Source organism: Bufo gargarizans, chromosome 4 (assembly GCF_014858855.1).
Source record: "Bufo gargarizans isolate SCDJY-AF-19 chromosome 4, ASM1485885v1, whole genome shotgun sequence".
Classification (NCBI taxonomy): domain Eukaryota; kingdom Metazoa; phylum Chordata; class Amphibia; order Anura; family Bufonidae; genus Bufo; species Bufo gargarizans.
In genome coordinates this window covers 409,636,031-409,661,487 of record NC_058083.1, presented here as the reverse complement: position 1 = coordinate 409,661,487, position 25,457 = coordinate 409,636,031, and the positions used below count along the sequence as shown (strand labels likewise).

Below are 25,457 nucleotides of genomic sequence, written 5' to 3'. Positions count from 1 at the left end.
AATTAGGCTCGCCCACCAAGTTCCGGTCCTGACCTGAGGAGGGAGCGGCAGACGGGAGAAACAGCGTGGCAGAAAAGAGGAGCAACACGGCAGTGGCACAACAGTGCACATCAGTCACTGGGCTTTTCTGGTATGTCTGTGCCTGCTGCCTGTGTGCCCCCCATGCCCTTGTCAGTGCAACCCCTGGCCCCTGTTTGTGCCTCCCTGGCTCTTTCAGCAAAGCCCCTGACCCTTATCTGCACCCCTCTGGGCCTTGTCTGTGCCGGCCTTGGCTTGTGTCCCCCAGGCCACTGTCTGTGCCTCCCTGATCCCTGTCTGCACCTCTCTGGCCCCTGACTGCACCCCTGGGCCCTGGCCCTTATCTGTGCCCCCTCTCCAGGCCTTTGTCTGCTCCCCTGGCCCCTGTCTGCACCTCACTGGCCCTTGTCTCTGCCCCTTTGGCCCCTGTGTGTACAATCCTGGCCCCTGTCTGCGCCCCTGGGCCCTAGTCCTTATCTGTGCCCCGTCCCTTGCCCTTGTCTGTGCCCCTGGCCCTTATCTGCTCCCCCTGGCCCTGGCCTGTGCCCCCCCCCTGGACTCTGTCTGTGCCTCCCTGGCCCCTGTCTGCTCCACTGTGCCCTGGCCATTATCTATGCCACCTCTTGACCCTTGTATGTGCCCATTGTCCTTATCTGTGCCCCCCTGGCCCTTGTCTGTACCCCTGGCCCATGTGTGCACCCCCTTGGCCACTGTGTGTGCCACACTGGCCCTTTCAGTGCAGCCCCTGGCCCTTATCTGTGCTTCCCTGGCCATGGCCTGTGCCCCTCCAGGCCCTTGTCTGCACCCCCCTGGCCTGTGCTCCCATGGCCCCTGTCTGCGCCCCCCCTGCTTGCTGTTCTGCCATCTACTACTGCTTATTTTGTTACTCTTATATATGTAGAGGGTGTGTGCTTATATGTGCCATAATAAGCGGGCAGAAAAGTGAGGCTGCCATGTACAACGACACTACATGACAAAGTGTGTGTGTATATATGTGTATATATATATATATATATATATATATATATTATATAGGAAAAGGGTGGCGTGGAAGCCTGGTCTGGTCTAGATCGTGACTAGCCAAAGGAGTGGGGTTTACACAGGAGGAGGACGTTGCAAAGCGCGCGGGGGGGGGGGGGGGGGGGGGGGGGAACCATACAAAAATTTGTTGTGGGGCCCAGTCACTTCTAGTTACGCCCCTGACTAAAACAAATAATACTCCAGGATGTAAGGTTAACCTGAGTTTGTCTGAAATGGACTCTGAAGGAATTCTTGTCTGATGCTGACAATACCCAAACACCTGCAATGGGTGGCTCCTCCAACCACAAATCGAAAAAGGGAATAATGTGAATCACCACATATCGAAGGATTGATTGTAACCCAACGGCTAAAATTCAGCAAAAGGTTCATCACTTTGGTGTAGCTCTAAGAGTAATTTCTGAAAAACAGGCAGAATTTATTTATGTAGAATACCCTACCGTACCAATACTTCATGAACTGCCCAAGGTACACAAATGTGCCCAAAATCCACCATGAGACCGATTGTCTCGGGAATAGGGGCAGTGTGTGAAAGGTTGAGTAGACTCTCTGCTTCAGCCATTAGTAAGGGGATTACCTGTTTTTCTACAAGATAGCAGAGACGTTCTGTGCAGCTTTTCATGGAACAGAGAATTCTGTTGGTTGACATGTGATGTTATGATGTGGCACTTGTAGCACTGAAACATCAGTTGGAATTTTGGAGTGATTACACCACGGATCTATGTGAATACATAATACAGGCAGTTGCTTTTTTGATGAAATATAATTACTTCTCCTTCAATGGTCATTTTTATATGCAGGTTTCAGGTGTATCAATAGGGGTGAAATATTCGCCTTTGCTGGCAAACCTGGTAATGGCCTTTTGGGAGAATCAAGCCATTTATGGCGATGAAAATCTGTTTTCTGATAACCTTTTCTGGTATAGCAGATACATTGATGACCTACGGGGTGATGTGTCTGCTATACCAGAATTTGTGAATCATTTAAACAGAAATGACTATAATCTGAGGTTCACTTACGATCAAGATCCACACATTGTTTCCTTCCTGGATTTAACACTGTGTGGGATGGGAGAGGAATTAATAGTCTTTTCCACTCATAGAAAGCAACAGCAGGCAACACAATCTTACATGGTGCTAGTTCACACCCAAAACACACCATTAAAGCAATTCCCATAGGCGAATTAAAGCGTGTTAAGTGCAACTGCTCTGATCCTACCCAATATGAGAAGAAGTCTGTGAAGCTTCTCATTTATCCAGGTCATGGTATATCTGTAAATAATAAATCAAGGCAACTGGACTTACTGAATCAAGGCCTTACTGAAGTAAGTCCAGTTGCCTTGATTTATTCATTACAGATATAATATGAGAAGAAGGCAGAAATACTGACCTAACGGCTAAAAATGCACGGTTATACAAATTGGTCCCTACGCCATGCCAGACAGCTAGTATCGAAAAAAAAACTTATCAGTCTTGTTAATAAAAATATCAATAAAAAAGCAGAGTTGCAAACAGCAAGATTTAAAAGCAAACCTTTGCTTATTCTCCAATATAGCAAATCAGTTCAATCAGATTAAAGATATTGTTCATAAATACTTGTCTATCTTGGAAGATGAAGCTAAGGTAAAAGGACTGATACAACAGGGATGGAATGTTATTTATAGGAGACCCCCATTGATAGAACTAATTTTATCACCCAGTTTTTTTCCAGTCCACAAAAACACACAAGGCTACTTGGCTACAAAGTATTGGCTTTTATAGATGTGGCTCACATACTTGCCGTACATACGGACATTAAGTAAACAGTTTTCAAACGCAAATGACGCAGCATCTTTCACAATTAGGAATTATATCAATTGCAATACTACATTTGTCATTTACATGATCCTGTGTTCTCTTTCCAATAAAAAATATATAGGTTGCACATCACGAAAACTAAAAACCCATATTTTAGATCATCTTAATGACATCACTAATGCAAAAACATATAGGAACATATCAAGTGAATCCAAACATTTTTTACAGGCACATAAAGGTTTGCTAATTCTTTTAAATTCCTGCCAATGAATGTGTTGGCACAATAGCAGTGCCCACATATTCAGCTAGTATGCCAAAGTGCCTCAACAATCTGATGCCCCTGACTTACGTCAGGGTGTTGAGATCATTTTATGCCTAGTGCAGGGTCTAAATCCTGCACCACCTGCTTGGAACAAGCATTAGGCATCTCCAATCAAAAAATGTGCACACTTATAGAGGGCTTAATGTAACTTAATACACATATTGTAATTAAGATGACAAAAAGTAAACATTAGGTTTGTAAACCCAATTTCATTTTCTATATAACTGTCTTTTGTTTTTTGCTCTATTAAAAGAACATGTGGGCATTATGGCAAGAACCTTATAGCGATGCCATGCCATTCATTAGACACAGATTGTTTGTTCATAGTGCATTGTTATTGGCTGTAGGCTTTTGCAGGTTACTACATGGCCATTAACACTGTACAATAGCCAATCAAATACCACAGCAGCTTGCATGGCTGGGCAGCTCTCAGATGCATCGTGGCTGCACCGCGTGGCCGTACTCTCATAGTAGACACTTGCACACGTGGCTACTTTTAAAATAGACATTTCAGCATCATTGTACAATTACATTCTTCTACTGTGGTAATCTAGATATGTAAAGAAAGTGCAGACATAACTGTGAAATGAGAAATACAAGATTGACAGAAATGAAGAGAGGAGTGGAGGGATGAGGATGGAGCAATGACTTGGTGATATGAAATCTCAGCTCCATAATACCACAATGACAAACAATACATGCCTTACTGCAGTGGCGGACTGGAAACTAAAAGTGGTCCCATGTTGCAGGACGGTCCAAATTGACAGAAGAGATGCCATTTGTGTGCACTCCACATACGTGCAGATGTTCAGAAAATTATAGAACATGTCCTATTCTTGTCCGTTTAGTGGACAAGAATAGGCATTTGTACAATAGGGATCGTATCCGTATTTTTCAGATACGCAGTTTGCCGACTGCAAAACGGCAATGGCTGTGTACATGAGTCCTGAAAGGGGTCCACCTGTCCATAGGTTGTGTCTGGTATTGCATCTCGCTTTAGTTAAGTGAATGGGGCTTAGCTGCAATACCACACACAAGCTATGGACAGGTGTGGCACCGTTTTTGGTAGAAGACAGCACTTTTTTTTTTACAACTCCCTTAACTAAATGCAGGTTAGTGGTAAAACTCCTTTAGTCAAGTAAAACCCAATCCAGAGGGAAAGAACAAAAGGCAAGAGCAAATGTAAAGTCTTATCATGAGGAAGACTGTACTATACCTTGTATACTTCTTTTGAAGAAAGCCTTGCAGCCTTCACATGACCACACTCCATAGTGATACCCAGATGCATAGTCACTGCAAACTGCACAATATCGAGTCTCCTTACTGGACTCCATTGGTGCTGTTCCCTTATCATTAGATGAAGATATTCGTTCTCTTCCAAGTTGACGTCTGTTGTCTGAACCCGACCTGAAAAAGAGTGAGCAGAAATAGCTTTTCAGGCACAAATTAATGATTATAATACCTCTATTTATGCGGCACATATAAATCCCATTGAGGTGCTGTGGCATGGCCTTAAACAGCAGAACAAAGTGCAGAAAACAGGACCCATCCAACGGCGCTCTCCCTAAAGAAAAGATCTCGGAACTTGGTAAGTATGTTTTGGGTGGTATCTTTATTTTGCAATGCGTTTCGAGGGCGCATCACCCTCTTCATCAGGCATTAACACATAATACATTTGTATTTTAATATACCAAAAGGTCAGGGATTCACACAGACTGCATAGGGCCCATATAAAAACTTATTATGGACTCCCTGCCCTACCCAGTTTCCTGTATGTGTTCGACAAGTGTTTTCTTTTCAGGAAAATAAGTTGAGCGCCAGCTTCTCCCCTCCCCTTCCCGTTGCAGTCATGTGGTCTACCTCCATTGAGGGTAGGCCTGTGCCAAAAGGCATATGTTGGAAAACCCTAGTTCTAGGATTGGCCTCTTGGCACTCCACTCCAGCTTTTATGAATGATATCTCTCTTGATTGTAAACCAGATGCTGCCGGCAATCATTTTAGTAGATAGATCTTTCACTTAATGATGTGTGAGATGTATTAATGAGAACGGCACCTTTCACAGTTTGCTGCTCCCACTCATGACAAAATCTGAAGCACAGATTAAAAACACTAAACTTTCAAAAGAATGTATCACTCCTCCAGATACAGTAGTGAAGTCACATAACTCATTTCTTTATCCACAGAAGTTTAAATAGGGCAAGTAGCTGTTATTCCAGTGAAATGTTACACTGCATCTATATTTATATAAATGAGCTCTATGACTGTTACTTAGAAAGATACACATAGGTACTTTTATATGTTAGTAACCCTGCAGATTTTTAAGGTGATTAGACCATAAGATGGGCAATCACTCAGCTATCTCTGGCAGGCCCAAAGAGTTGAATTGAGCAGTAGCCTGCATGAGTGTCACCCACTCACTTTAAACAGGGCCCCCCCGGGTGCATAGCTACAGAGGGTGCAGAGGTAGCAGTCGCTTCCGGGCCAAAGACCTGTGTGCCGCACAAGAACACACCGGTATTACAGAAAGTGCATGCTGCTCAAGTTACACATCTGGCTGGAGGGAAGGGGTTAGGTCAAGAATTTGGCATGGGGGGTGCAGTTTCAATTTTTGCCTCAGGCAGCACGAAGGCTATGTGCTTCCCTGCCCCTGGCCACAAAGCACTGAGGGAAGGGGGGCCCAAGCTGAACTCTTGCATCAGGGCCCATGAGCCTTTAGCTATGCCCCTGCTGGCCTCCGTTCTTGTGATCAGAGGGGGCCCTAGTGTTCAGAGACACGCCAATCACACACTTATCCCTTTTCCTGTGGATAAAAAATTGAATAAAAAGTGATCAAAAAGCTGTACATACCCCAGAATGGTATCAATGAAAAGTACAGTTCTCCCACAGCTCTGTACACATAGCTACAAAAAAGTTATAGGGGTCAGAATGTGGTGACAAAAAAATAAAACAGATTTTTTTTCTATGCTTTAAAATATCAGTATCAAACCACAAGAAAAACTATACATATAAGGTATTGCCGGATTTGAACTGACCTAGAATGAAAGTCAGTTTTATCACACATCGAACATTGTAAATAAAAATAAAAACATAAAGCTGTGGCAGAATAGCTTTTTTTTTATCCAATTCCACCCCATTTGGAATTCTTTACTGCCTCCTACTACATAATATGCAATATTAAATTATGGCATTGGAAAGCACAATTTGTTCTGCAAAAAACAAGCCCTCATAAGGCTATTTGAATGGAATTTAAAAAAAATATAATTATGGCTTTAGCATGGCAGGGAGCACAAAATGGAAACACAAAAATGAAAAACCTCCATGATAGAAAAGGTTAACAAGTGTATTACAAGTCCAAACATTGATTTCACCACTGGAGGAACAGCAAACAGCTGCAGTGTACAACAACACTATACATACAGAAATTGGACATTTGAAACGCCTTATACTTTGTTAGATTCACACGTGCAATGAAACAAGCAGGGGAAGCCACAGCTGTGGCACACTACAAACAGTGGGACCCAATAAACAGGCTCCAATAGACCATCATCCTTACCCTCCAGCAATGACATTGTGGAGAGGTGAGAGGTGCATTGCGCCATAATTTAACTTGGTTAAATGATCTATAAGACCGACAAGGTAAAGAATTTATCAAGCCCTGCACTCCAGAAATCTGGCTTTTAAAAATCACAAAATAGGACTTTTGGGACTTTTTGGGGTCACTTGCGCAGAAATTTTGTGACTTATCGCATTTTTACACCACTCCATTTTTGAAAAGTGGGTGGGAAAGTGGACACATTTTGCTATGTTAATAAGTTTCACGCCACATTTATCACTGGGGCTCTTTAAAAAAAAAAAAAAAGTTGCAAAAAAAGTTTAAAACTCACTCCAGTACGGGAGTGCCATAGAAAACTGGAGTATTGTTTCTAGACAAATATGTTAGGCTTAAAGGGGATGTGCACATTTAGGAGGGTGGTTCTCCTGGGCACACCTACAAAAGCTCTTTACAAGCTCTGGACTCGTAGTTTAGCCAATGTGGTTGTTGGCTGCTGTGCATGGGAGATCCGTCACTTGAACGAGTTCCCTCGATGGGGGAGAGCTCTGGTGATAAAGCTGGCCAGGGGAGCTGCTGGACACCCTGAAGAGCATGATGTGTCGTGTAGTCAGAGTGTGGGCGGGCTTTATCTTGTTGGAACATTATGTCTCGTGAGTCAAAAAAGACAATAAGAGAAGTTCCACAATGTTCTGGACATACTGAAGGCTGGTCAATGTTCCCTCCAAGAATACCAGATGGGATAAGTCATGTTAGCTAATGGCACACCACACCATGATACCTAGTGTTGGTCCTGTGTATCCCCACACCATGCATGATGACAGTAGTTGCTCTACAGCCCTCCTGTGCACTCTTATGCAGCCATTATTGGTACAAGGGCAGATCATGATTTTATCACTGAACCCTATTGTTTGCCATTGATGTCTGCATCAGAGTTTTCAGGAGGGCAGGAGAGCTACTACTGTGATTTGGGGCAAATTGTGGCAAAACTGCTGGCTCTGGATGTGGAGGAGACATTCACTGCAGGAGAGATGATGCATAACAAGGAGAAGAAAGGATTCTGTGATGCATGTAGCAACACAGAACAGGCTGTCAGAAGTGAATCCAGTGCCTGCTCCTCACTCACCTGACAAGCAAGCTCATGTGCTATGCCACCTCATTCACAGCCAGGGATTATATGCCTTGTGTAGTCACACAGGTCACCCCCCTCCCCCTAAGACTGAAGCTGCCTTCACAAGGGCCTCATGGAAAAGATTGTCTTTCAGACTGTTAGACTGTTTTGTTTTCTTCTTTTTTTCTTTTTATCCATGATCATATTGCATTGATATGTGTATTGTGTTTTAACATGCTTTAGTTTATTTTTATGTGATAGCAGTCATTTTACAAGATGCACACATCTATTCTAAGTAAACATTTAAATTTATAAAGGGTAAGTCCATACAACAAACAACATCCAGTTTATTTCCCCATACGTCTTTTTTAAGCTAATAAAGTTTTGTTTTCAATTTTTAGCTTTTTTCCTTTTCCTTGGGATATGGATTATGACCTGTGCTCTTGGTATATTTAGTCTTGTAACATCTAGCGAGTGACTCATTTTATCTATATTTTGACTTACAAAAGTGGTCAATTACCTGGAGTCCAGATCTGTACTGATAATCATAGTACTCTTGCCCACTCTATTTCTGCTGCTCCAGTCCTTTCCAATTTACAAGAAAGATGTCATTGCTATCTATTGGAGTATGTCAAATTGTACATAAGCAATGAAGAGATGTATAATAGGGTTATGTACAAAAAAACAATGTGATGTTAATGTGCAACAATCCAGGAGTAGGAGAGCAGAGGACATAAGTGAAGGACCTTAACCATCCAGTGAAGGACACACCTTTCTACCATTTGCGGCATACCCTGGTCCTGGGGTTCTCCTGCCTGATGGTGGTTCTGGGTGCCCTTGCTGGTGATGAATTATGATTTGCAAGGCAGGGTCCTGTGCATCATTGGAGGAGACAATGATGAGGCAGTTTTGCAGTAGAACAAGTCTTTATTGAAGATTCAAGTTTAAGCAGATCAATTACAGTTCTCAGCATGCATGGAGTTGCAGGTTTACAGAAGTGCAGTTTCCACAGTTATATGGCTGCAAAGGTGAATAATTGGCCAAAGTGTTTCTTTAAAGTTATCCTCCTCACACTGCACTTCTCTAGCTGGCTTTTGCAGAAGCATCTAGATTGGGTGTAATACTTTCTACAGGTTGCCGTACTCATAGTTGAAGCTACTGTACTGGCTGGATGTAGTACAGTGGACATATGTGGATTTCTGCCTTTTGTAAGCTTGTTCAGAGCCTGAAGCCTTTACACAAGTTAATAATGTGGCTGTAGAGTCTATAAAGTACTTTCAGACAGCTTACCTTTACATAGCTTGTACTTGCACCTTCATTCAACAATGGAATAAAAATGCTTTTCAAGTTTATAATGTTCTTGTTACATAGTCATTATGATTGAAAAAAATACATAAGTCCATCAAGTTCAACCAAGGGATGAGTGAAGATGTTCTGGCCTTGCTCTGGTTGGTACCTAATCCGGAGCTGGATAAGCTCAGACTTCTAGCCTGTGCCTCCCTGTAGTCTCCTGCACATGGCTTAATTGTTTGTATAAGATTGTTCAGTCCAAAATGTTCAATCCAGAGAAAAAGAGATTGCATTGGTGTCATTTGTTTCTGGATCTGGAATTACATGCAGCAGTTTTTGTTCAGGCGGGTTCCGACATATATCAGATTCAGAGAGCTCTGGCAGACTGTTTCAGCAGAGAACTACTAAGGGATTTGTGAAGGTAGCATAATGTCATGTGCCAGGTAATGTGATGTTATGTGCCTTTAAGCTAATGTGGCATCAAGGTAACATGTAGGTCTGCTACTGTAATGAAGGTACTTTCCAATTGTATTGCATCAATGTGGGTGGAACACCCTGTGTGCACAGGATGCACTGGACATCATGGATGAGCCGCACTGTGAAGAGTGTGAAATACTCTGTTGGTATGGGACAGGACTATGGTTTAAATGTCTTGCACTGTTGTATGTTGAAACAGCACTGTGGTCATGCTCCCACCTAGTGGCCAACTGTATTATTGTCATTGGAAAATGTGCTGTTAGGTTCACAAGGACCTTTTGATCACATGCAGGTCCTTGAGCAATAGTGAGGACACATGTGTCTGAGATGGTAAAACACAGTTCCCTGCAGCCCTCAGTAGTAAATACACAGAGAAAAGTGTGTACTGGGGAGAACCAGTACTGGAGATAGATCCAGTCATACTCCTTTAGTCAGCTAACAGTGGAGGTTTGAGGCATTAGTCATAAGGGTATAACACCCTTAGTAGTAAAGGTCACAGAGCAGTTGAGCATCACAGTGGAGAGAGGTGTAGCCTGAAGAAGAAGTAGCCAACTTATACTTCCTAGCTCCTGCATCCTAATGCAGGTAGAGTTTAGCAAAGGAGCCAGATCTGGATCACAAAGACCAGTCAGCTTGTGAAAATGCAATCTGCAATTGTGCATGCTGTAAGGAGAAAAATCACAACCCCAAAGAGATGGTGCATAAACAAACATCTTCATTTCTGGCACTCCAAGGACACCAGAGCCAGAGTGTCGACACCCAGAGAGTTGGATGAGCTATTGCCTCTTAAAGCGGTTTTATGACTTTTTTAAACTAATGACCAATCCTCAGGATAGGTCAACAATATATGATCTATGGGGATCTGACACTGGGGACCCACCTAAATCTGCTGTTTGCTCCAGTGAGCTCCGTGGCCTCCTCACAACTTACCAGCTTGCTATTGCAGTTCAACCCCATTCCCTTGAAGAGTACTGAGCCGCGCTTAGGCTACGTGACCGACATCACTAACCTAGGGTAAGCTGCAAGAAGGCCAAGGCACTCAACGAGGTATCACGGCTTCCTTAAAAAGCTGATCAGTGGGGGTTCTGGGTGTTGGACCCCCACCGATCACATACTTATGACCTATCTCGAGTATAGGTCATCAGTATAAAATGTTTTGGTGCATTTTTTAGATGGACAGTAAGTGTGTTGGAATTTTAAAATGCAGTGCACTATCACAGAAGTCAACTACCTAAAAATTTAACTTTTAATCAAGAATCAGCTAAAAGATACACATATATGATCCCTCACTTGGGGATTGATAGACAAACCAAAGACATATACAGAAAAAATAGAGCCATGTTAAGGACCAGGTCAAGGAGGGCCAATCTCGTGATATGGTGGGGCCAGACACACATGGGTCACTAAATGTATCCCTGTGATGTCCCTGTGTTATTCTCAGCCCGGAGATGATCCCTGATGGTGGGAACACTCCGTCCCCGTGCCTAACCTAATTGTCCTTGGAAAGCCCTAATCTCAGAGAAAGACCCATATGGATGTCCGGGTCCTGAGATATCCGCTATACAAACAAGTAATGTCCTATCGGACAATCCAGAAAGATATCTGGATGAAAAAAACAGAGTCACAACTTATACAGATGCCTAAAAAGTGGCGCTCTGAAACAGGGTCTCGACGCGTTTCCCCTCAACTATATGGTTCATCAGGAGACCAGTAACATTATGATAGGTTATGATAAACACACAATGTATAGAAAATAAGTTGCCTTGTAGATCAAATGGCAACTGGTTTTTCAAAACAGTGACCGCACCAGGACTTAATTTATATAAATGGTCAGACCAACAAAAATAAAGAAAAACCAAAATAACTGGGGCACCTCCATGCGGCACCGCACTGTCTGAATTAAAACAGAACAACTAACATCACATAGAAGGACCATTGATAATGATAAGGTACTTATCCATTCTAGTTGATCTTCAGCAGGCAGTGAATAGCAGCATGGGGTGCTCCAGGGGGCAAAATAGATAATGGCTCCAAATTGCAAACACACAATGTGACTCTTAATACCTAGGATGAGACCAGCCCCCTCCAAGATGCACCAATCATAGGGTGCCATTCCAGTCATGTGACTTCATTAACTGTCGCAGCAAGGGGGTAGTATATCTAGCCCAATGCACCTGCCCCAAAGACTATATTGGAAAGACCTTTAGGGAATTTCGGAAACGCATTTTGGAGCACCTTGGGGACATCAGGAATAAAAAGGACACACCCATAGCCAATCATATATGGGAGATGCATGATGGGGACCCGAGATCCCTTAAGTTTTCTGCTTTAGAATTGATTCGACCCTCACCGAGGAGGGGTGACTGGGACCGCAGGATCCTACAGAAAGAGGCGGCCTGGATCTTCCGGTTCCGGTCACAATCTCCCACGGGACTTAACGAACGACTCACATTCTCCTGTTTCCTATAGTTCACATTACCTGCAGTCCTTATCTCACCACTTCTTCCTCACTGGCATAGCTGATTATCGACACGCGAAGTGTCATTCTATTTTATCCAGGATCACTCCACAACTGGAGGATCCGTATTAGGATTATCTATTTATGCATCGGATGTTGTCATCTGAAGCTTTTGTACAGATAATTTGTGAACACACAGTGTGACAATTCAACTTTACCCCTGAGAAACTGGCGTGCTCATTAGTGTTTTTTTTTTTTTTATCCAATACTAATTGTTCACGGCGGGCTAACCATTTTTTCATCATTTTTCAGCATCTTATAATCTGGTCCCCTCGCATAAAGCAGCGAACCTTTGTTGCAAAGGGGTTATGGATGGAATATCCTATTTTTGTACATGTCTTTTGATATACATTTATTATGTTTTGCTGCATGTACCTATACAGTTTTGGATATAATTGTTTGCCTCAGTATCTCTGTATCTACGTACCATTAATCCTAATGGGGCTCCAGCTATGTACATACATTTGATTGATCATTCATTCATGCGGGGGACATATACCAAAAGGTTGTCAAGGCATAGCACAATATAAGCGGCATGTGGAACGTATTTCCACGCCCCCCGGCCGGCCGCAGTGGAATACAGACACAGCGGTATGGGCTGGGAGTAAGTATGAGGCGTGGAGACGGCGTCAGGTCACGCCCCTTCTTCCAATGCCGCTTTTGACAGAGCGCCTCTTATCATCAGGCAGCGACCGGAAGTTGAGTGGAAGAGCGCCTCTGACAGAGCGCAGTCGTCATCAGGCGGCAACCGGAAGTTCTGTGTGGAACGCACGGCCATAGTTGATATCCTGGCGTGCGTTCCATTAGCGATTACCTGGACAGGTATACACTTTTTAACATTATTCTCAGGATTATCTGATATTTCCTACCCCCTCATTCTCAGCGATTTAGGGATAGGTGTCTTCCCTTTTTTTTTTTTTTTTTTTTTTCTTTCTTCCCTTGACACCTGATTCCTGTGATGTCACACAGGTTAATCTAAGGGTGTGTCACATGACTGGAATGGCACCCTATGATTGGTGCATCTTGGAGGGGGCTGGTCTCATCCTAGGTATTAAGAGTCACATTGTGTGTTTGCAATTTGGAGCCATATCTATTTTGCCCCCTGGAGCACCCCATGCTGCTGTTCACTGCCTGCTGAAGATCAACTAGAATGGATAAGTACCTTATCATTATCAATGGTCCTTCTATGTGATGTTAGTTGTTCTGTTTTAATTCAGACAGTGCGGTGCCGCATGGAGGTGCCCCAGTTATTTTGGTTTTTCTTTATTTTTGTTGGTCTGACCATTTATATAAATTAAGTCCTGGTGCGGTCACTGTTTTGAAAAACCAGTTGCCATTTGATCTACAAGGCAACTTATTTTCTATACATTGTGTGTTTATCATAACCTATCATAATGTTACTGGTCTCCTGATGAACCATATAGTTGAGGGGAAACGCGTCGAGACCCTGTTTCAGAGCGCCACTTTTTAGGCATCTGTATAAGTTGTGACTCTGTTTTTTTCATCCAGATATCTTTCTGGATTGTCCGATAGGACATTACTTGTTTGTATAGCGGATATCTCAGGACCCGGACATCCATATGGGTCTTTCTCTGAGATTAGGGCTTTCCAAGGACAATTAGGTTAGGCACGGGGACGGAGTGTTCCCACCATCAGGGATCATCTCCGGGCTGAGAATAACACAGGGACATCACAGGGATACATTTAGTGACCCATGTGTGTCTGGCCCCACCATATCACGAGATTGGCCCTCCTTGACCTGGTCCTTAACATGGCTCTATTTTTTCTGTGTATGTCTTTGGTTTGTCTATCAATCCCCAAGTGAGGGATCATATATGTGTATCTTTTAGCTGATTCTTGATTAAAAGTTAAATTTTAGGTAGTTGACTTCTGTGATAGTGTTCGTAATTACAACTACCAATTCAGTATTTACATAGGTTTAAAACCCCCCTAAAATGCAGTGCACACTTGATTTTTGTGGCTTTTTTTGTAGCATGCTATGGCTGTGTTTTTATAGGCATTTCCCATAGACTTCTTTAAAATTAAATTTGCAGCGTTTTTTTTTTTACAAGGTCAAAATAGCTGCCAAAATCTGTTGATCTGTTATAATTGGTAGATGCTATTGTTAAAGACTATGGAGATGCTTATTCTATGTACAGTACACAAAAAACTGGCAGCAAAAAGTCACAAAGTTTCATACACACCTTGGTTGCCCAATTTTTTTTCAAACTTTTCGGGAGTTTGGAACCCTGCTTTACACTTTTCCAAAAAGTGCGCAGAGTGGGGTCAATTTAGCCAGCCCTCCACATTTGTTATAATTTGTGCCAGTAAACTTACATAACTTATAGTGGAACTATACACCAACTCCCTAACCGTTTTTGTGCATGGACTGGCACAATTATTAAAAAGCATCTTACACACGGGGATAAACATGTTGTTACTCTTCGAAACTGACAAAAGTGAAAATAAATAAAAATTAACTGAAAATCATCTAACGAAAATCAGACATTGCTTTTGAATTGTGGCTCAACAGAATAATTTATAAAAAAAGATGAATGAAACTAGCCTGGACAAAAATGATGGTATTCTTAACTTAATATTTTGTTGCACAACCTTCTGAAACAATCACTGCAATCAAGCAAACCTTTCTCAGGTTTGAAGGGTGCCTTCTTCAGACTGTATGTGGAACACCCCAGAGTGGTGTTAGCACTTCTGCACCTTGCTACTATTTTTTATGGTCTAACCTGTATGTCACCTATATATTTATTTCCAGGGCCCTCAACACTGTGCATTTATAATAATGTTTTGTATCTGTTCATGTAATCTGCCTGATTCACAAGCAGGTGGCAGCAAACACGGCAGAGCTATAGTTAGATAGAATGGAACTCACCATTCCATACCCCCCCTTTGGTCAGAAGTGGGCCAGTCCTGCTTGCTACCAGAAGGAGTTGGGGCAGTTCTGGTTTGTGCTGGTTGAGACTCCATGTTGGAGCTGCCAGGATTCTAACCTATTCCTTGGCTGAAGATAAGTCTAACTAAAAAGTGAAGTGCAGCGTAAAGAAGAAGTCAGCTTGTCAGTACAGCAGGGTGAGAGAAGGATAGAGCAGAGTTGAGTTTGCCTGCCAGTTTAATGCTAAACATGCTGGAACATGCTGTCTAAGTCTGTAAACTGTTTAAAGAAACGTTTATTTGAAGTAAAGCTGCCATGGAACTTCATCTCAAGGTCTGGACTCAAGTTATTCTTTCCAATCCCTCAATTATTCCCCTATTTATTGCTTCGGAGCCAAAGCCTGGGGTCCAGCGGTATCCAGGTAGGAGCACCGTGACACATAAACATATAGGCCACACTATACCACTCTGCATTCCTACACCTGGGTCGCAAGATAGATGCCCTAGGGGGAAACGCCTATTGCACATGTTTCAGCTCCCTCTACGGATGTTCAATGGGATTTAGATCAGAGCTCATAGAAGACCACATCAGAATAGTCCAATGCTTTGCTCTTAGCCATTTTCAGATGCTTTTAACTGTGTGTTTTGGGTAATTACCCTGTTGGAGAATTATGACCTATGACTGAGACCAAGCTTTCTGACACTGGCAGCACATTTTGCTCCAGAATGCCTTGATAATCTTGAGACTTCCATTTACTCTGCACAGATTCAAGACACCCTGTGCAGGACACAGCAAAGCAGCCCAAAAGCATAACTAAGCCTCAATTTTTCACAGTAGGTAAAATGTTATTTTCTTTGTATGCTTCATTTTTGAACACAGAGCTGACATGACTTGCTAAAAAGCTCCAGTTTTGTCTCATCTGTCCAAAAGACATTCTCCCAGAAGTTCTGTGTCTTGCCAATATGCATTTTATCAGTTTCCAGTCTCAATTTAAATGATTTGCTTTCAACAGTAGTTTCCTCCTGAATCCTTTTCTATTAAGTCCACTTCAGCAACAAATGGTGCGATCTGACTCTGATGTACCTTGACCTTGGAGTTCACCTCTAATCGCTTTGGAAGTTGTTTTGGGCTCTTTGGTTACCATTCATATTATCCGTCTCTTAAATATGTCATCAATTTTCCTCTTTTAGGCATGGCCAAGGAGGTTTGCTAGTTGTAGACCATAAACCTCTGAATAATATATGCAAATCTGGTAAGATGAGGGCAGCACAACGTGTGCAGTCCACATGAGTATGTCTGTTCCATGGCCCTGCAAAAAGGACAAGAATAGACATTTCTAACACAGGGCTGAATGTATGGGACCACAAAATGTGGGATGCGCACGGCCGGCATCCGTGTTTCCCGGATCCGCATTTTGCGGCTCGCAAAACAGATATGCTTGTGTAAATGGACTCTAACTGTAACGCATCTGATGCCAACAGTGGAGAGATTAAGCCAATGCTCTAACAGAGAGACTTTGAGTCCGGCAAGTTGGTCAATGGTAGATGGAACTACTAAGGCTAATTTTATATGGTTGATGTTTCTGTCCAGATGCGGTCCGTTGTTACAATGGATGCTGTAAACATACTACTAGTGATGGACGAACATCGGTCGGGACGGTTCGCGAACGCGATCAAATGTTCGCAAACCACAAGTTCGCGGCAGGTCCCATTCACTTTATTGGCAGGCGAACCTGAAAAACCTTCAGCTCATATTTGCAGCCCCCAAGTACTTAGTAAAAGTGTACAAATACTCCCACAACATGTACAGTAACATACTAGAAGGGGATCAATGACAAAAATTTCAACAAAAAAGATGTATCTTATTCTCTCAAATGTGCCCTGTTGGAGCCTAGACATTTTTTATTTTAGGCCACGGGAGTACGGGCCTTAAAAATTAGGCATTCACCTGACAGAAAAGATCAAGTGATTATGTGGCCGGAGGTATATTGCACGGTCAATGGATATCAATTTTACTGCAGGCCAGTACAAATACAGATCAAATACATATGTTTAAAATAACTAAAAATATAAAATTGGGTTTAAAAAATGGCTAACGGAATTCCCCCTTTTGAAAAAAAAAACTACTGTTAGTAGTTGCAATTCGATAACACGTGGTCGTCACTGGTGTTGAATTCCTCAGAGGCAGCAACAATCCGTACAGAAAAGAACAAGTAAGTATGTGGCTGGAGGTAGATTACAGGGTCATTGGATATCAATTTTCCGGCGGACCAGTGTACTACAGGCTCCAAAAATTATGCATTCAGCGTACATAAAAGAACAAGTATGTATGTGGCTGGAGGTCGATTACACGGTCATTGGATATCAATTTTCCAGCAGGCCAGTGTACTACAGGCCCCAAAAATTATGCATTCGGTGTACATAAAAGAACAAGTCAGTATGTGGCTGGAGGTCTATTAGACGGTCAATGGATATCAATTTTACTGAAGGCCAGTACAAATAGAGGTCAAATACATATGTTCAAAAGAACTAAAAATATAAAATTGGATTAAAAACATTACTAACGAAATCCCCACTGTTGAAAAAAAAAACGAATGATAATAGTTGAAACATGTGGTAGTTACAGGTGTTGAATTCCTCCGAGGCCCAAAACATTAGGCATTCAACGGACAGAAAAGGCCTTTTATGCTGCTGTATTTACCTAAGACAGGGACCAATATTTGTTCTGTGTGGTGGCGGATATTTGTGGGCTGGCATGAGGAAATTCAATTAAACGTGGTCGTCACAGGTGTTGAATTCCTCCGAGATCCATTCCTCATTCACTTTTAGAAATGTGAGGTAGTTCACACTGTTGTGAGCTAGGCGAGTGCGCTTATCAGTCACGAATCCCCCTGCTGCCCTGAACGTCCTCTCAGACAGGACACTGGACGAGGGGCAAGCCAACAGTTCCATGGCAATTTGTGCCAGCTCTGGCCACAGGTCAAGCCTGCACACCCAGTAGTCAAGGGGTTCCTCGCTTCTCAAAGCGTCCAAATCGTCCGTTAACCCAATGTAGTCGTACACCTGTCGGTCTAGGCATTCCCTGATGCTGGATCCATAAAGTGGCTGTCGATGGGTTGGCTGCAAGAATGATCTCATATCCGAAATGACCAACACATCTTTAAACTGCCCTCTTCTTGCATGCACTGTTGGATTGGTACCCACAACTCTTTCTCTGTGAGTGGAAATTCCTCTGCCAGTGCCTGCAAAAGTAGAATGCCGCATTTCTCAAAGCAAGCCCTGGAAGTGCTGCATTCTGACAGCCCTCTGTGATGCTGGTAACATGTCGGCCATTTTTTGTTTGTATCGGGGGTCTAAGTACGTTGCCACCCATACTGGTTCTTGCCCTTTATGCTTTTTATACGGGGGTCCCTCTTCAAACACTGGAGCATGAAGGCCCCTATTTGTACTAAACTAGAAGCGGTGAAGTGGCCTGGCTCCTGCTCATCGTCCAGGATAATGTCATCCTCGGTCTTCTCCCCCCAGCCTCGGACAACACCAGGGATCTCAGAAACGTTTAAAGAATGCTCTTCTTGCTCCTCCTCCTCCAGCCCCCAGGCACCATCCTCCTCTGACTCCTCTTCAGACTCCTGTTGACTTGTCTCAGTTGGAGCAGCCTCCCCTGGGAATTCATCCACCATTGCAACTTCCTCATCTTCCTTCTCCTGCTCCTCGATGGCTTGATCAATGACACTACGCAATTCATGCTCCAGCAAGAAGGCGTAAGGTACTATGTCACTGATGGCGCCCTGGCTACGACTGACCAGTTTGGTGATCTCATCAAATGGCCGCAGAAGTCTGCATGTGTCGCACATGCGCAGCCACTTACGCAGTGAAAAAAACCAAGCTCCACAGAACCTGTCCTGCTGCAGAGTTCATACAGGTAGTCGTTAAAGAGGACCTTTCACCAGAATAAAACTTCTAAAGTAACTATACAGGCATGTAGAGCGGCACCCAGGGACCCCCCTGCACTTACTGTTATACCTGGGCGCCGCTCCGTTCTCCCGTTATTGCCTCCGGTATCTTTACAGTTAGGCTCCACCCAGGGGTACCTGCCATCGGCTCATTCTCCCATGCTGTAGTGCTGGCCAATCACAGCGCTCAGCTCATAGCCTGAGAGAGAAAAAAGCCTCTCAGGCTATGAGCTGAGCGCTGTGATTGGCCAGTGCTGCAGCATGGGAGAAGAAGGCGCCGGCAGGTTCCCCTGGGTGGAGCCTAACTGTGAAGATACCGGAGGCAATAACGGGAGAACGGAGCGGCGCCCAGGTATAACAGTAAGTGCAGGGGGGGTCCCTGGGCACCGCTCTACATGCCTGTATAGTTACTTTAGAAGTTTTATTCTGGTGAAAGGTCCTCTTTAACTTCACATTGATGCTGGAGCAGCCTATTAAGCATATACAAGGTGGAGTTCCATCGCGTCGGGCATTCACAAATCAGACATCTAACGGGCAGGTGGTGTCACTGCACGACTAACAAATTGCTGCACGACTAAGGCCAGGACGTGTGCCATGCACAGCATGTGTGTCATTTTTCCCTGTTTCAGCACGCTCAGCAGATTGGCACCGCTGTCACACACCACTTTACCAACTGTCAAATTGAGCGGGGTTAGCCACTGATCGGCCTGTGACCGCAAAACTGAAAGGAGTGCAGGACCATTGTGGCTCTTGGCTTCCAGGCACAACAGCCGCAGCACAGCATGGCAACGTCTCACCTGGCATGTCGAATAGGTTATTGCCGCTGAACCTAACCATATAGCTCCGGGATGCCCTTCTGGGAGAAATATTTCCTTCCAGGGACCTTCAATTGCTGTGTGCCAATGGCCACAAATTTTCTAAAGGCCTACGAGTCCACCAGTTTATATGGCAATAGTTGTCAGGCTAGCAGCTAGCAGTTCCGTACACTGCGGAGCCATGTGCAGGTGTCCTGGGAGTGCCAGATGTGACCGTGCATGGTGGATGGCTTGTTCCAGATAAATTAGCAGTCTGCCTCCTGTGCACTGTCATTTCTGCCTGCTTCTCCTCTCTATCTGCTGCTCGGTCTCTCCCTCTGAACTCCCCTCCTCTTCCTCTTTTGTGGGCACCCACGTAACGTCCATAGACACGCCATCATCGTCACCCTCACCACCACTGACATTAGAGATCTTGGAGTAGGCAGCAACAGCGGGGACCACCCTCCTTGGGCTGATCTGGGTGCTGTCTTAAGACTACTGGGTGGCATCCGTTGATACCTTCTCTGTGCATCGGTAAGGTCTTGTAATGGATGGAAAAATAATTCCTCTGACTTGAGAGGAGGGGCTATGGTGGTGGTGGTGTCTTTGGGGATGCACACAGCAGAGAGTGAAGAGGGTGCAGATAGCGAGGATGAGGAGGGTGCAGAAGCAGAAGGCTGAGTAAGCCACTCAACCAAGTCTGGTGCGTCCTTTGACGTAATCGCACGCACTTTCTGCAACTTCCCACTTAGGCTTCAGCCTGGTGCACCTGCCCGACCCCTACCATCCCTGCAGAATTGTCTGCTTTTTCATCTGCCTGTGATTTTCAAAATTACCCTGTGACAAAAGTCCCTATAGAAGAGCAGTATTTGTGGAAGAAGGTATATCACACCCCTGCTTCAATCAGTTTTTTTGGGAGCAACTGGTATATCACAACAGTAGAAATTATTTGTTCCAATAGCTTTTCTCACTCTGTGTAGCTGAGGTAACACAGCAAAACTGCAAACAAATGATGAACTACACAAATGCACTATATAGAAAGTATATAATTGGTATGTAACACCTCTGCTTCAATCAATTTATTTGGGGGGGCATCTGGTATATCACACCAGTAGAAATTAATTGTTCCAATGGTGTTTGTCACTATCTGTAGCTGCATTATCGCAGCAAAACCGCAAACTGCTGCACAATACAAATGCACCATAATATACTTTCTATGTTAGAAAGTATATTATAAGTATATTACACCCCTCAGTATGTCACACCTATTGATAGCACACCTATACTAGTACTTAAAAGGACTTTTGTGGCCCTATTAGCTAGCGTTTGGTGTCCCTAACAGTCTGTCCCTGCTCCACACAGCAACTTCTTCCTACATTGGCAAAAGACTGTAAAATGGCGGCCAGATCAGGTTTATCTATAAGGTAGGGGGTATGTCCATGTGCAAAGTTCGCCGCGAAACAACCGCCGGGCGAACCGCAAGGCCATCTCTACATACTATGTCTAAGGTCTCATTCCCTTACAAGCATCCAAAACACATACAAAAGCGGCAAACACAGCATAAATGAATGCTTGATACAGAATGAAACACAACTTTACAAGTCTCAAATGAACAGAAAATTCAAAAACTTTGGGGGTCATCATGAGAAATCCCTTGGAACATAAAACTAACTTTAATAGCAATAAAACATAATATCTACTGCTGGCAAATCAACAGAAAACCAGTTCCTCAGGTTTAAGTTTTTTTTGCCAAATTTTAACAGTTAAAAGGGTCCATTCACGCGTCCACAATTCCGTTCCGCATTATGCGGAACGGAATTGCGGACCCATTCATTTCTATGGGGCCGCACGATGTCTTTACTATTTTCTCAGTATAGTCTCTGAAATACCTAAGTGAAAAACCAATGGCTCACATTATGGTACCATCATGCCATCATGGTAAAATTGATTGCATCATTTGAATTAGAATTAATAATGGCATGTATAATATTCTTTATTACCCTATGATTAAGTTTGTAGACAGGAGACAGTATTTCAGCCTATGTAGGACAGACATTTGCTGGTATCTATAAATACACAGAGACAACTATTTTATTTTAAGAGAGCATTCTAATGCAGTCTGGGTCAATACCATTTCTAGCCATGAAAAGACAGCAAGTTCACAATGATTATTAATCCCTAAGATAATAAAGCATTCATCACAATTATTTGGTTTAAGATTATCATAAAAAGTGTAGATAGTACATTCATGCATGATGATCAGTAGTAACAACTATTCCATGTATCTAATAGCAAAGAAGTATATGGGGGTGGGGTGGGGGGGGGGGGCGGGTGAACATTTGAACAATATCCTTCATTACAAAAAAATGTGTTTAACTGTAAGAACATGTGTATTTGCACTGTAGGGCAGTTGTTTATTGTATATACTGTAGATGTGATGTTATATATTGTGTTGTACTTTCAGGTGATATTTGTTTTCAACGTTTATGCATCTTTGGGTCAAAAGATTTGTGGACTGGCGATGCCACCATAGCCTGTCATGAACGATCATCTACAAAAAAGGGGCTACAAAATATAAAGAACAAATATATATTTATATACACACTCACCTAAAGAATTATTAGGAACACCATACTAATACAGTGTTGGACCCAAGGGTGTATCTATCACAAGGCAAACAAGGCATTTGCCTAGGGCGGCACTTGAAAAGGGGGCGGCAAAATGCCTTGTTTGCTTAGTGATAGTTACACAATATGCTAAATATATTTTTTGCCCCTTGTCCGATCCTTCATTATGCGAGCGGCATCGCCGGCGCCGCATAGTGAAGGAGTTGAAAAACGTACTTCCTCCCTCTCCTGACTTTCTCCCGACCTCCCCTGCCTTTTGCGTCCTCACGTTGACATCACACGGAGGTGGAGTCACGGGCCGGCAACGCTAGGGTGAGCCTTATCTCCTCCAAGTGCAGAGCGGATCCTGCACACGGTCACCGTGAACACTGAGGCCAGGCCCCGGCCACCAATGCACTGATCCCTGAGCCTGCTGTCTTTAAAAACTGTAAGTACTTAAATTACAGTAATTCACAAAAAATCAATTACTTAGTTGTTTTATGGGGTAAGGGGGTTGGGACCCGTTGGGTGGTTAGAGGGGGGAGAATTAGGGAGGGATTAATACTGTACTAACTCTAGCTGCACATTGTTTTTTTAACAAGGAAGGGGTGGGTCAAATTTATATTAGGGGGGTGCCCGAGTTTAGTCTCGCCTAGGGCAGCAAAAAACCAAGATACACCACTGGTTGGACCCCCTTTTGCCTTCAGAACTGCCTTAATTCTACGTGTCATTGATTCAACAAGGTGCTGATAGCATTCTTTAGAAATGTTGGCCCATATTGATAGGATAGCATCTTGCAGTTGATGGAGATTTGAGGGATACACATCCAGGGCACGAAGCTCCTGTTCCACCACATCCCAAAGATGCTCTATTGGGTTGAGATTTGGTGACTGTGGGGGCCATTTTAGTACAGTGAACTCATTGTCATGTTCAAGAAACCAATTTGAAATGATTCAAGCTTTGTGACATGGTGCATTATCCTGCTGGAAGTAGCAATCAGAGGATGGGTACATGGTGGTCATGAAGGGATGGACATGGTCAGAAACAATGCTCAGGTAGCCCGTGGCATTTAAACGATGGCCAATTGGCACTAAGGGGCCTAAAGTGTGCCCAGAAAACATCCCCCACACCATTACACCACCACCACCACCACCAGCCTGCACAGTGGTAACAAGGCATGATGGATACATGTTCTCATTCTGTTTACGCCCAATTCGGACTCTACAAGTTGAATGTTTCAACAGAAATCAAGACTCATCAGACCAGGCAACATTTTTCCAGTCTTCAACAGTCCAATTTTGGTGAGCTTGTGCAAATTGTAGCCTCTTTTTCCTATTTATAGTGGAGATGAGTGGTACCCGGTGGGGTCTTCTGCTGTTGTAGCCCACCTTTCTTTCCCATTCTGACATTCAGTTTGGAGTTCAGGAGATTGTCTTGACCAGGACCACAACCCTACATGCATTGAAGCAACTGCCATGTGATTGGTTGACTAGATAATCGCATTACTGAGAAATAGAACAGGTGTTCCTAATAATTCTTTCTTTAGGTGAGTGCATATATATATATATATATATATATATATATATATTTTTTTTTTTTTTTTTATTTTATTTTTTTAAATTAAGATCATGTTAAAAATGCAGTGCATTCCATACAATAGAAATAACTTCCACATACAGAAACAAATGGGGTCATTTAACAAACTGGTGTAAAATAGGACTGGCTAAGTTGCACATAGCAACCAATTAGATTTCACCCTTCATTTTCCAAAGGAGCTGTCAAAAATAAAAGGTAGAATTTGATTGGCTGCTATGGACAACCAAGCTGGTTCTACTTTACACCTGTTTGATAAATGACCCTAAAAGTCCTTAAAGGGCTTCTGTCAGCAGATTTGTAACTATAAAACTGGCTGACCTGTTACATGTGTGCTTGGTAGCTGAAGGCATCTGTGTTGGGCAAAGGCAAATGATGTTTAAATATATGGAAATGAGCCTCTAAGAGCAACGGGGGTGTTCCTGTTAAACATAGAGGCTCTGCTATCTTGGCAACTGCTGCGCCCTCTGCACTTTGATTGACAGGGCTAGACAGGATGGCGTTTACGCTGCCTGGCTCTGTCAATCAAAGTGGAGAGGGTGTGGCAGTTGAAGAGAGAGCTGAGCCTAGGAGTAATGGCAGCATCTCCGTTGATCCTAGAGGCTCATTTGCATAATATTAAAACATCAGTTTACTCAGTGATGTGAGAACATATGAACATGGGACCAACACAGATGTCTTCAGCTGCTAAGTGTACATGCAACACGTCAGCCAGTTTCATAGGTACAAATCTGCTGACAGATAGTACATAATTGCTCCCAAGCATAATATACCAAATAATGACAAATAAGAATAACCTTGGTATAATGAATACAAGAACCTTAAACCCTTTTTTTTTTCACATAATAAAGCTACAGTAGCACAGATAAATGACATATGCTAATCCTTGAGGTATAACTTGAACAACATGCAAAATGATAAAATACTGACTAGGGAGTGAGTCTTGCCCCAACATAAGTTTCACAGTGGTTTTGAAAGAATGCTTGGGTATAATTACATACCATTAATCTCTTAAAGACACAGATTCTTACACCTTACATCACAAAAAGTGTAATAGCAAGCAATCAAAAAGTCATATGCACCTCAAAAAAGTGCCAATAAAACCGTCCTCTAATCCCGCAAAAAATGAGCCCCTACCTAAGACAATCGGCTAAAAACAAAAAAAAAGGAGAAACTCAAATGTTGTTTTTTTTTCTTTAAAAAAGGATATTATAGTGTATAACCTAAATAAATTAAAAAAGTTGACATATTAGGTATTGCCGCGTCTGTAAGAATCTGCTCTATAAAAATAACACATTACCTAATTCCTCAAATGAACACAGTAAAAAAAAAACAACAATGCCAAAACAGCTATTTTTTGCAAAATTTTCCATTTTAATCTATTTTACCATTAACAAAGCAAGAGTTAACAGTCAAACAAAACTCTATATTTATTGCCCTGATTCTGTAGTTTTCAGAATATGTGGTCGTAAAATGCTGTATGGCCAAACATTAGGGCGCAC

At 43.0% G+C, this 25,457-nt stretch overlaps 1 protein-coding gene across 2 annotated transcripts in view; it reads right to left on the bottom strand.

Moving 5' to 3' along the window:
• ESR1 (estrogen receptor 1) overlaps window positions 1-25,457 on the bottom strand; it is a 704,728-nt gene that overhangs the window by 260,153 nt on the left and 419,118 nt on the right. For both annotated transcript variants that reach the window (XM_044291598.1, XM_044291597.1), the window contains exon 3: window positions 4,391-4,581. In XM_044291598.1, the coding sequence (XP_044147533.1) occupies window positions 4,391-4,581 (191 nt within the window). The remainder of the gene's footprint in view (window positions 1-4,390; window positions 4,582-25,457) is intronic.